Raw genomic sequence first — 12,729 nt, 5'->3', positions numbered from 1 at the left:
CTGGAATGAGCGCCAAGAACATGACTCATTGTGCTGTTACAACAGAGAAATACTGAAAATGTAAAAGACTTGTTTTGAATATATATTTTTTAATTTGTTGCATTATTTATGTTTATTTTAGGCAGATGATCAGCATAAAAATCGATAGTGCTACTCAGTAGAGTGCATAACTCTGCCAACGTCAGACAGTTCCCTTGTGAAACCACATTTAAATTTACTAGATCCAGATTTTTACTTAGATTTCTTATCAGTATCGCTTCACTAAACACGCCAGATTTTTTTTTTTTCATCAAGGTCCGTGAATTATTCTCTGAAAAATCAACAAAAATTCCATCATGTTAAAGAAAGTAATCCAGAACACATCCTTTCACCAAGTTTCTGGTCACACAGGTCAAACTAATGCCAGAGAAAACACAACCTCCCTGGTGGAGGTTAAAACACAATCTAACTTTATCTTCTTACAATTTGTGAATCAGATTCACTGGATGCTTTAATATTAAATCAAATAAAAATGGGGTTTGTTTCTTTTGTGCATTGCAGTTACAGCCTTTGATCCATAGAGGGTGCTCCCGCCTGCCTCCTGGTCAACTTGTGAACTTTAACACTGTCAGATGGTTTTTCAACATAGTTCCTTTATTTAGGCGGAAGTTCTTTATGTTAATGGAACTTCATGACATTTCTATGAATATTATACATTTTCTTATTCAGTTTTCTGTCCTTTTTTTCATAATGCTTTTGAAAAATGTGTTTCCCCTTTAATAGAATGTTTTAAATGATTTTTAGAGTTTCTTTATTTATAGGCTATAGGCTTCTTTTATGAATAAATAAAAGTTTGACATGTTAATAGGACTTAATCATAATGATATCAAAAATGGGTAATATTGAGCTTGACATGAATAAAGAACTGGGATTCATGTTTTTTTTTTAAAAGCCTAATACAAGTATCCCAGATGTTAAAATTCAGGTTTTTCACAAAGATCAATAAAAGCTCATATCTCCATTCTTTCTTTTGGTGTAGTTAGAAAACAACAGAGAAGTAGAATGTGTTGAATCTAACGTGTAACACAAAGTTCAGAATAAGACGTTGAAGTCAGATTTTCAACAAATATCCTAGATTTTCAGAATTTAGCCTCAAAGTTTGTCTCGTTGATTTCATTTCAATTTAAAACAGATTAGATAGAACTTTATTTATCCACGCATCGGGGAAATTCACTTGTTACAGCAGCAGGCAGGTCAGAAAGAGGTAGACAAGAGAATCAAGAAATATTTAAAAAAGGGACTATAGATCAAAACAATAAAGAATTTAAAAGTTAAAATAAAGAATAGAAACTATATAACGCCAACATGTAAATAGTATTACTCAGGGTTGGTACGTGCGGGAGTTGAGGAACTAGGTTTGATCCACAGGAAGATGGTTTGGTTGTTATTTCTTTTTCACAGTTTCAGGAAGCCCCACTTGCGCAGGGCATCAAAAAATTATTTGGAACTCATATTGTTCCTCTCCACGGAAATCTTTAGTAAAAGGCGAAAGATTTATTCGATCTGAAGAGAAACATGAGTGATCTGCCTTCCTGGAGTTTAACTGGAGGTACTGGTTCCCACAGACACGTCCTTTACTCACGGTGCGTTAACACACCGAATCCACCACACTGTCAATAATACACCACCATTACAAACACGTCATGTACTTGTGCATCATGTCATAAAAAAGTTATATAATATGTTATCAGATCCGAAAAGATACATTTAATAAGAACATCTGAACTCCTTCCCGCGGTGCATGACGGGTAACAGGGCGTTGATCCAGCCCCCTCTGGCATTAACTCTCTCAGAGCTCGAACAAAGAAAACAGCACGAACAGATGTGAAGTGAAAACCAGATGTGAAGTGAATGATTCACAGGAGAGAAGATAAAGTTGTGTGTTCGCGAGTTAATAGAAAAATATCTCTGAACTTCACACACATGCGCAGAACACACACAGGAAGTAGAGAAACAAAGCGAGATGATTAACCCCCTGCTACTTCCGTCCTCGCCGGAAGTCGTCCCAGCACACTCCCTCGTTCAACCATAAAACAAGCTAAATGTAGTTTTGACAAAAGGTTTAGGGTCCATGTATAATTTTGATTCATAACATAATTGACACATTCATTACTTGTTTCTCATTTCTTTAAAAAACAGGCCACTTGATAACAACTTGCTCCTCCAGCGTCTGAAGATCCACATGTTTAAAAACACCGTGAGAAGGACAATCACTCTTTGATTGAACTAAACTCCTGTTTACACCTCAGCCTGACACAAGTAAAATCAAACCTTATATATAACAGTGTAAAGTCTCAACCTCACCGTGTAAAGTACCTTCAGATAATGGATGTTGTGTTTGGAGTGATACAAATGAAATTGAATTAAAAACATTTATTATGAAGGGTCCCATATCAAAACGGTTGGGTGTCATTGGTTTACTGCATTCAAACAAATACATCCTCTCAGTGTATTATGTGAGAAGTCATTTAAGAATCTACTCATGTACTGACAGAAACCTTAAGGTGCTTGATTATCTGCAGCACATTTGTAGCCTGGGACCCAAACAGGTCAACAGACCATGGTCGTGTGTGTACTTTCAAATATAAATATTCAACTCAGCGCAGAGTGGAAAGTTGTATTTCTGCAGGAACAATGACCTACTGATGAAAACTACTGAACAGTGGATGTGAAACAATGTCACTGCAGTGAAAACAAACTGATCGTACCAGTTTCTAATTCTTTACAAATAAAGAGGAAACGCCTTCAGGCAAGTTTCCAAACATACAAGTCTTCTTTATAATAACTTCCTGTTTAAATGTGCTTTACACAAATCAATGTCGCTGTTTTCTCAGAACTTAACCTTAATGCTTATATGTTGATTCCCCTGAACAGCGATTGTGAACGATAACAAGTTGCAGGATGTTCACTTCTGTAACTTGATGATCAGAAATAGGACAAAAATTTCACACAAGACAGATGAGTCAAACATTTCCCTTTTATGTCCCAGTTAAAAGTTTCTATGATACAAGTGTAATGGCACAGCAGTTTAATTTTCTTTGCATTTTCAGTCTTTGTATCATATGAGGTGTTACAAAATTGAACAATACAGCTACCAGCATGAATTACTCGATCCAGTTTTATTACAACCACACATAAAGTGTGTCACAATCAGAATGTTAGAAGTACAAGAGACAAATGGCAGTTTTTGTGCAAAAAACATCATCAGAATCGCCACCAACACCCGAGCGTCGTCAGAAAACAGTTAGAAACGGGCCCTGAAGAGCAGGATCCATGCAGTACCAACAGCACTCTGAACACAAGTCATGGTTTTAATTCATTTTATTCCTCCAGTTAATAACGTTAGAAATCCCAACAGTAGCTCTGCTGTAAACAGACTGATGTTACTGGCCATCACTGACAATTGAATTACACTTTAAAAGCCCTTTTTAAAGAGGGCACCCTATCTTTGGCCTGCACCGTGAGGAGCTGGTTCCTTGGTCCTTCTACATCCAATGGATTGATTGGTTCTACTTTAACTTTTGGTCATCTGTTCAAATATAAATATAGGTTAATATCTTAATATAAAAATAAGGCAAGTGTTGTTTATTAAAATGTTTCGAGCTCCTTCTAGTGGCATTTGTGGTCACATTTTTTGGGGGTATTTTTCACCGACCACAAAGCCACATTCTGTGTTATTGAACAACTAATGAATCAGAGCAGGTTTCTGCTTCATCATCTTCAAGGGGACAGTAAAAGTGATTATTCAAAAGTGTCTGAGTGCAGCTTTGATCCGCGTCGCTCTGCTCATATAGCCTTGACATCGATGAGGTGGCCGTGCTGCCTCAGGGTCTTGATCCCTTGCAGTTTGCGGCCGTGAAGGGTGAAGCGGGACCAGGCGGCCAGCTGGAGCAGGGCACAGGTGATAGGCACGAACACCAACATGTAGAAGCAGCCCAGGCGAAGGGGCGGAGTCCCTGAGCCGGAGGCAACGTCAGGCACAGCTACCAGAGAGTCCTTCACCGGTTCCCTATCGAAAATATCGTAACCTGGGGAAGAGAGGAAATACAGTCACACATTCAAATATACTTCTCAGAATGGATGGTTCAAACTGAAAGCATATGATGACTGTGACACCCCAATAATAAAACAGATGAAATATTAAAATTGTTTCGTTTTGAATGTATGGCTAAGATAGTGTGGTTTGAAATAAGCTTAGCGCCACCCTGTGCTGATTTTTCTCATTTGTCCAGCTGTGGCAGTATTTCAGTCACAAAGAACATTACCAACAGTTCACACATTTGTCCATTTACAGACTGATGACACAAAAGAGCTGGAGTTCTAGTAATTTGAAAGGAATTTGCATCGGAATCTGAAACAAGCAAGTCATGTGTACTTCCTTATGGAGGATCCAGTGTTTGTGTCTGTACCTGTGTAAACACACAGCAGCCAGGTGCCAATGAGTGGGGCGAAGGTCTGGCCAGGTTTGGTGAGCAGGGCGACCATCCCGAACAGGAGAGCGGAGGCGGCCTGCTGCCGTCGGTTCACCACAAAGTCTTCGTCCACCAGGTCGGAAATGACCAGTTTCAGCAGCTTGCACGTCCCCTCTGTAAACACTCGATTACTGGGAGGAGGAGAGGGAGGGTTACACTCATCAATCCGAACGGAAAACAAAGTAGTTCATCATTCATGTGTTGAGAGCAGCTTCTGAAGAAGGGAACAGAGAAAGCTTAAGTGCACCTGTCTGTAAAATCACATTAAATTATGTGATGGAATAACTTTATCCCCCTTATCATACGCATAGCTCAGCCGGAAGGTTTGAGAGAAAGGAACAAAATCATTCTGACACTTTTCACTTCTACCACAGCTGTGAATAATATGCAGAACACACACTCAAGTGCAAGTGCTCGACAAGGCAGTCACACCCTGCTGTTAACTACAAGAGCAGCTCTATTATTTAACATTAACAATGGGATAAGACTGAATAAAAACCTTTTAAACACTCTTTATCAGAACAGATCTGTCGATAGAGGGTGTTTTTTAAAGCTTTTAAAACGCAAATTCATGATTTAGGGCAACATAAATAAAGCACTGTGTAGGGAAGTTTGTTGGAAAAAAAACAAACTTGTGTTTGTTTAACTCAATATTTGGAAACAACTTGTAACAAATGTTGAGTTAAGTTAGTGTCTTTGAGAATGTTGTGCAAAAAGCAACCCAAACATCCTTGATAAGTGATGTTGATAAGCGATATAAAACAAGCAAACAAAAGTACAAGCTGTCACCCATCAGATCCCTGATGCATGTCCACGGCCGTACCTAGCAATGAAGATGCACAGCAGATAAATGTGGTCGGCCCCTGCCAGCAGCATAAACACACCAAGTCCCAGCTTGAGCATGAACAGCCAGCGGATAATCTGGTAAACCCCGTATCGCTGGCACAGTGTAAGGAAATACAGGTTGTTCAGGTGGGGGGCAATGTAAGAGATCCCTGCATGGAAGCAGAAGACAGAAGCATTAAAAATGATGAAAAAAATATCAGCAGAAATAATATAAGAAAATTAAGATGGATGCCAACAAACAAGACTACAAATAATCTAAAAGCTTTAACCTAGATAATGCTATTATAAGTATTGCATTGTTTCGTCTGTATAGTTTCATCACACCTGCATTGAAAAGATGTGAGAGTTATGGCTTGTTTCTTAAATAGGGACCTTACCGAGTAAGAGAGAACCTGTGGAGGCAGAAATGTTGTCAGAGAGGAGATGTTCCAGGAAAAGAGGAAAGAAGTTGTTGTTGAAGTGGCAGTGAAACACCTACAGGGGGAGAAACAACATTAATAGAATATCACTGAGTAGTTGAGGTAGAAAATACTCTGATTCAAGATTCAAGTAAAAATGTATCTTCACAATTTTATGGTTATTGTAATTAAACCCCTAGAAAAAAGGTGACTCCATAGGGTAAGCAATACTTTTTACATTATTAATACATGAATACATCTTGTACTGTACCAATATGCACCTGCTCTGACAACTAGTACAAATGAATCTTGTTAAAATAATCCGCCCGAACTTTTAATTCTGTTTCACGTAATTCCCACTTTATCTCGACTAGCACTGGTAGCATAATAAACAGTATCTCACCTGAACAAGATTCATTGACACAAACCACAGGAAATTCTTCTGTCTGGAGAGCTGCTTGAGGTACTGTCCGATCGTGACAGGTTTCTCTGTTTGGGCTAGTGGTGCATGGCCAACACTCAATCTGGGACAGAGCAAAACAAAGTGAAAGGAGTGAGATTGAGAGGAGCTACACCAAAGTTATTCAGAATTTCTAAATCCATTAAAAATCCTTACTCTTTGAGCGTTAGTGCGTCATCCTGTCTTGGACGGACTTCCTTTTGAAAACGACGCTGTAGTAACCTGGACACTAACAAAAAGCCAGTGATGGAAAAAGCTGCCAGAGCCACGCAGAAGAGACGGAAAGAGTAAAAATCCTCTTTGTTCCAGAAATAATAGGACAGAAAAACGGAGAATGAGCCCAGAGCGCTGAACACCGAGCAGTGAAAGTTGAGGCGCGTGCGATCTGTGTTGGACACGGCGAGGTCCGCCATCAGGGCGCTGTGGTGGAGGTCCACCATGGTGAGGAAACCATCGTACACGCACAGGCACAGCATGAACTGCAGGCCTGGCCTGGCCCACGCCACCCAGAAGGCCAGGAAGGACAGAGCGAAGAGGGGGCCATTAGTGGAGAGAGCCTTCAGGCGCTTTAGCACCACCTCTGGAGATGTGATCGGAGAGCCCGTCCTGAGAGGGGAAACAAAATGTCGACAGGAATTAGATACAAATTTAAGCTTGGTGATAATGAATGAGACTGACTTTTTTAGGGAGACAAAAACAAGTGAGGCCAAAGGACATGTTTTAATACTTTTAAGCTATTTGAGTATTATATATGAAGGTTTACTTCAGCAGGCGAAGTGTTATATGACCACCTATTTAAATACGGAAACAGAAAACTACGAACACAATGTAATAAACAAATCATATTGTAAAACTAAAATGACTTCATGAAAATACTGAGCTACACTTTGCTTTATGATAGTGAAACACAAACACAGGTATAAGATCAGAATCAACATTTGCATGGGCTCCTTTTCATTTACATGTTGTTTGTTTAGATCTCACTGTGTAGGAAGCCAACATTAGAAACGTATTGGTTGACGACTGGGTTTTCTCAGAGAGGACAGAGGAAGAAGGTTCGGTGGAGACACTTACTGAGGAGAGCTGAGGAAGGAGCGATCACTCAGCCATCCAAACAGAGGGTCATTCAGACTGTTCCATAGAAGGAACACCGTCTGCGGAGCATCAGAGAGGAAGTCAGGACAATTATATAAATAAATATGTAGAAACATGGATTTATTGATATCAAGTTTCTGACAGGTAAAAGTAGGAGAATGGCAGATTTTTAAATTAAGCTCTGGTGTCTTTTTATGTTTATTGTGAGGAAATGAGGGGAAAAGAGACTTGCAACACAGCAGATCTAAATAACTGTGATCCAGATGCAGAGTCCGACCTCTGTGACCATTAATCACTGAAAATATTACTGAGAACGATGCACTTTTAGGCTTTATTTACAGAATGATAATGTCAAATACGTGAGAGCGCCAAGTAATTGCGTTCCTTTCAAATAATGAATTCCATTTAGACATAACCACTCATAAGTTTCCATACGCAACATATTATATATACAGTTTTCTGGGTATAAATAGCTGATAACTGTGGTGCCAAGCTTCCAAATGGGTAAACAGGACTTAAATACGCCCTTAAAAATCACTGCTGACTCAGCATCACAGCGCTTTTATATTAAATTTGAAGCTTAAAGCATAGGTCCAAATTTAGATCTAAAGATTAACTGACAGATCTGCAGACCCCAGTTTCTTGTCACTTACCTCTCCCACCCAGAAGGAGACTTTATCAATCTTGTAGATGGACACGAAGGTCTCCATGTAGTAAAGCAGGAACACATTGTGGAGGATGGAGGTGAACAGGGCCAGTGAGCCGTACAGCACCGCAGTAGAGAAGATATCTTGCGAGAAGCCCCAGACGCTCCTGCCCATTCTTCTTTCTCAATCTCTCTGCTCCTTCCTGTCTCCGAGCCAAGCTGCAAACATCTCACGGCCTGGCCGACCCAGGGTCACCACGTCATCGTAGCCTGCAAAAACAAAAAAGTTATGTTACGTTCGGAAGGCAAGGGAGAAAGTGTCCTCTCACTGAAACACTACAGGCAAACAGTGTATGTGAAAAAGCTACAGACATTAGTGAGCATTACTGGACGTCACTGCAGCGTCTCATGGTGAAATCTCAGCATGAATAACCCAAAACCCTAATCTCTCACATTCCTCCTCACAGAGGTTCAGCAGACTAAAAGGAGCTGTGGTACAGTAAGTGCTCATTAGTTGAGGGCCACTGCTCCTTTTTCCTCGGGCCACTACCAGCTGTGCATTTGAGTAAAACAGTAATTTTCCTCAGTCATTTTTTTGATCACTCCACCTCACTGGTCCTACCGCTCTTCTTCACAGTGAAACCACAACAGGGAAGTCACATGATCGCCTGCGCAGGCTCAGTGCTTTCACTGGGCTTTATTGTCCTCAGGTGTCATATTCAACATTGTGTTGTGATGGTGCCTGGAGCGTGCTACTCTGTATTTTACAGCTACTGTAAATACAAAGGGTGTGGTATTAGACTTGCAAGGCGCAACCTAATGTTATCTGTGTGTTACATCAGCTTGGGAAATAGAACGACACACAGCAGAGCTCGTATCTTCGTCAAGGCCCAACCACAGTCCCTTTGCATTTAATCAAGCTGCAGCAGATTTCACACACTCCGAGATATCAGTTCCCTTAATATGGCAGATTTCTTTCATCCAGATTCCTGAATTATTGTGAAATTATTCTCCGTTTTTCTGTCCTATTATTTCTGGAACAAGGAGGATTTTTACTCTTTCCGTTTTATTACCGTCAGTTTCCTCTCTCGCTCTTTGCACCCTTAGGGGGTCACTTTAAAAGACCTCTTACTTCACACCTGATCGACACAGGCTTAGACTCTGATCTACGAACACCTTCAGCGGGAACGCCATTTAATAGCTCTCAATAACAGTGTCTCAAGGGGATGTGATCCCTTCTATCAGAGGCAGCCACAATGTACTTTCTAAACACCGGCAAAAACCACATTTTCATCACAGCATCTGAGTGAGATAGCGAACTCGGCCAAAGCAATCTCCTTTTAGTGTAACTAAAAGCTTTCCAACCCTGCTCCTATCAGATTCAAGCAGTGAAGCAGGATGACTATCAGCAGGTAAACACCATATCACATCTCTAACACATGAAACCGTTCTACTTGGTAACATTAGTGTACACTTTACTTTTTGCAGATCTAAATAACTGTGATCCAGAGTCCGTCACTGAAAATATCACTCAGAAACATGCACTTTTAGATTTTATATACAGAATAATAATTTCAAATACTTGAGAATGCAGATTTGTAAGAACATAAAGAATGGATCTTGATTATCAGACTTATTTAGGGGAGTGATCTCTATGAGTGCTATATTTTTTTTGTCGTGCCCAAACGTTACATTTTCTTCAGAGTTTAAAAGATAAAAATCTGATAGAAAAGATAGAACTGGCAGCAGAGGTGGAAAACATCTACGTGATCCATTCCCTGTCCCCTCAGCAGTCGTTTCCACCTGTGAAGAGTCTTCTAGGCTTCAAACATGGTGGCTGAGCAGGACAGGCGTCCTCTGAACATGACAGATGGGGCTACCAGTAATCAGATGTACGACTCCACACACAGGAAGAGAGACATCTCATCTGTACTTGCATCTCTACTCTGGCTTCCAGTGAAGTACACGGTTCAGTATAAGATTATTCTACTTGTTTTTAAAGCTTTAAGGTCCCCACATACCTAGAAGTGTCAGATCCTCTGAACAGCTGCTGCCAGCTGCCCCTCAGTCGAGGCTTAAGGGTAAAGAAAGTCGGGCTTTTACTGCAGCTGCTGCACGTTTTCAGAACCAATTCTGTGTTCCCCTTCCACAGACATAAGGTTGAACTGAAGATCCACGTGTTCTCTCAGGCTTTAGACTGTACTTAGTTATTTCTTTATTAACTTTAGAGCCTTTTATCGTATGTATTTCCTCTGCCAATGACGTGTGTGCTTTATTAAGATTGCACATAAACTACTGGATGGATTAGGAGGAAACTTGGTGAGGAGGAAATGAGGAAGTATTGGTGAGAGAAGAACACTTTCAACTTTAGTGCAGATCCAGGGTTTGTTCCACTTTGTTTAGAATTGCATTTCTCAACATTCTCAACATTTTCTCAGAGAATAATTCATGGATCTTGGTGAAAAATGGGAATGATGTTTCAGAGTGTGTATTATTTGGTGCAGATCCAAGATGTAGTGAATTAAATGTATTATATTCTTGTATTTCTCTTTGTTTGGATCCATTCTACATTATTCCAGTCGACTCTGGTTATCTTGAACGTGCTTTGTGAATAAACTTGACGTTAAGGCCCCTTTAACCAGATGCTAACACACAGTGGCCAGTGTCTTATAAAACAATCACGTAGCTATAGATTAATACGAATACAAAGAGCTGAAAAACACACATGTAACAAACTGTGTCCAAAGGAAAAGTTGAGGAAAAGGTCGCTTCCTGAACCGACCGACATTATCAACAAACGACAGCTCTTATCGATTATCGATTAAAGAGGCGTCGTGATAATCGATCACATCCACAGGTAGCTAGCTGGCTAACATTCAAAGTGCTAGCAAGTGAGAAGAGCAACAACAACCACGTACAACTATGGACTGCTAACAGGTAGAGAGCAGCGGACCACCACTGGTTAGCGCTGGTTAGCTTGGGTAAGATGCTAGCTGGTTAGCGCCGGTTAGCTGACTCGTTAAATTTCCACCGTTAACTTTCACGTACGTCGGTACCGGAGCAAACAGACGCTACGTACCGAGGAAGGCGCCGCTGACCCCGGGGAAGTTAGCGGTGTGTGGCTCGGTGTTTCTCGGTCTGCGAGGAGCTGCGGTCGGTGGTGGAGGCAGAACACAGACTGAAGAAAGACAGACAGTCCACGTCATGACAACTACAGACGTGATCTGTTCTGTGCTCACACACACAGGAGCGCTGCAGCGACACCTAGTGTTGAACTAATGTGCGTCACACCACGCCCACTTCCGTATGACGAAACAGAGACAATAATGATGACAACAACAACAACAATACTACTACTAATAATAATAATAAAATGTATTTATATAGCACCTTTCATACACTTCAAAGTGCTTTACAATAAAATCAAAGACATGAAATAAGATCAAACAATAACAACACGTTAGCAATGAAACAAAGACTTTAGGGTAAAAGCATAAAACTAGTAAAAGGTATAAAAATAAGTAAATAAACAATAACATTAATTAAAAGCAAGATCATAGAGGTCTTGAGTTGTTTCTTATAACTATCAACAGAAGTAGCTTGTCTGATGTGTGGTTGGAGTTTGTTGCATGAACTTTCTGTAGTTTATTTTTGGGGATATTTAGCAATATATAATACTCAGAAGACCTGAGAAACATACTCCGATAAACAATCAGAAACGTATGAGGGTGCTGTACCATTAAGAGTCTTTTATTGCCCATAATATATATTTCTTTTAATATCTTTGTGTAATGTAACAAATGCCTGGTTATTGTTTTTGTATACTGCTTTGTTTTGTTTTGTGGTGTATATTCAAAGAATCTGTAATGGTGGAATTCCATGTGTCCTTGTATAGATCAAACAATCATATCTGAATGGAAGCGCTCTCTTCTGGATGATGGCCTTCTGCTCAGCAGGGGGCAGCATTGTATCAGTCGGGGTTAGGAACTTCACAAACAATCAAGTCTAAATTGACATAACTTCCCTATTGGCAAACATGTTATCAATACATTTAATTATGTCGGATGCAGGTGAGGTGTTTAACTATTACATGTGGGAAACATCATGATTACACATCTGGAGTTTAAACATTAGTATCACCCTGAAACTAAAATCTGAGAGTATATCATGGAAACAATTGTTAACCACACCTGCATTTAAAGTAACACTGTATACTGCATCTACTGCACAATACTTCAGACTTTTTTCTGAGTCTGTGCCATTCTCTATGATGTGCACTTTATGTGATGGGAGGTTTCTACCATTAAAGTGTGTTTACTGGGAATTTACTTGACAGATTTGTATTTCGACGCTGCCACAGTACAGTATGAACCACCCAGTACTTCAATGACTTGTGTATCTGAGCTCAGCAGGTTACCATCATATCTGTGAGTGTGTTTGTCTCTTTGTCACTGAATGCATAATGGGCATTGAAAGCCGACAGCTCGGGGCTCATTTCTACCCCAGAGTGTTCAAACTGTGAACGGACCAAATCTGATCAATACAAGGGCCTGTTCCGCCTCCGACACCAGAAATAGTCCTATCCCTTAAGCCTGCTCTCTTCAATCAACAGAGGACAGAATATTTTAGCATCGTGCTACATGGAAGTGACTGAATATGCACAGAGAATCACACACACACATTCACCAATGCCTTTGCCATGACCCGGACACTATGCATCTGCCTCTGGGTTCAGGTCAGGTCACAGTTCAAGGGTCATGTCCCAAGTTCCTA

The 12,729-nt window shown here is 40.4% G+C and overlaps 1 protein-coding gene and 1 non-coding gene across 2 annotated transcripts; both read right to left on the bottom strand.

Annotated features, from left to right (window-relative positions):
- Positions 1–1,448: 1,448 nt before the first annotated feature.
- On the bottom strand, positions 1,449–1,562 carry LOC118101143. Its single transcript, XR_004694510.1, has one exon. It is a non-coding gene; the product is annotated as a U5 spliceosomal RNA (small nuclear RNA).
- A 1,436-nt stretch (positions 1,563–2,998) lies between these two features.
- Positions 2,999–11,195, bottom strand: mfsd13a (major facilitator superfamily domain containing 13A). The gene is made up of 9 exons (XM_035146559.2): positions 11,036–11,195; positions 7,964–8,226; positions 7,290–7,369; positions 6,372–6,821; positions 6,159–6,279; positions 5,735–5,831; positions 5,335–5,506; positions 4,449–4,642; positions 2,999–4,067 (listed from the first exon to the last, which is right to left on the bottom strand). The coding sequence occupies exons 2-9, from the start codon at positions 8,129–8,131 to the stop codon at positions 3,826–3,828; spliced, it is 1,524 nt and encodes a 507-aa protein (XP_035002450.1). The 5' UTR covers positions 8,132–8,226; positions 11,036–11,195; the 3' UTR covers positions 2,999–3,825.
- Positions 11,196–12,729: the final 1,534 nt, after the last annotated feature.

The sequence above is a fragment of the Hippoglossus stenolepis genome, chromosome 21, assembly GCF_022539355.2.
Source record: "Hippoglossus stenolepis isolate QCI-W04-F060 chromosome 21, HSTE1.2, whole genome shotgun sequence".
NCBI classification, from domain to species: domain Eukaryota; kingdom Metazoa; phylum Chordata; class Actinopteri; order Pleuronectiformes; family Pleuronectidae; genus Hippoglossus; species Hippoglossus stenolepis.
The sequence above is the reverse complement of the archived record's forward strand: the minus strand, read 5'-3'. Positions and strand labels throughout refer to the sequence as shown.

Bases quoted from the DNA above. Each gene is read 5' to 3' on its own strand.
- mfsd13a (XM_035146559.2), bottom strand. From the start codon at position 8,131: ATGGGCAGGAGCGTCTGGGGCTTCTCGCAAGATATCTTCTCTACTGCG. The intron at 6,822-7,289 runs GTAAGTGTCTCC...TTCCCCTCTCAG, and splicing joins TCCTTCCTCAGCTCTCCTCA to GACGGGCTCTCCGATCACAT. The intron at 4,643-5,334 runs GTACGGCCGTGG...TCCTCCTCCCAG, and splicing joins CTGTGCATCTTCATTGCTAG to TAATCGAGTGTTTACAGAGG.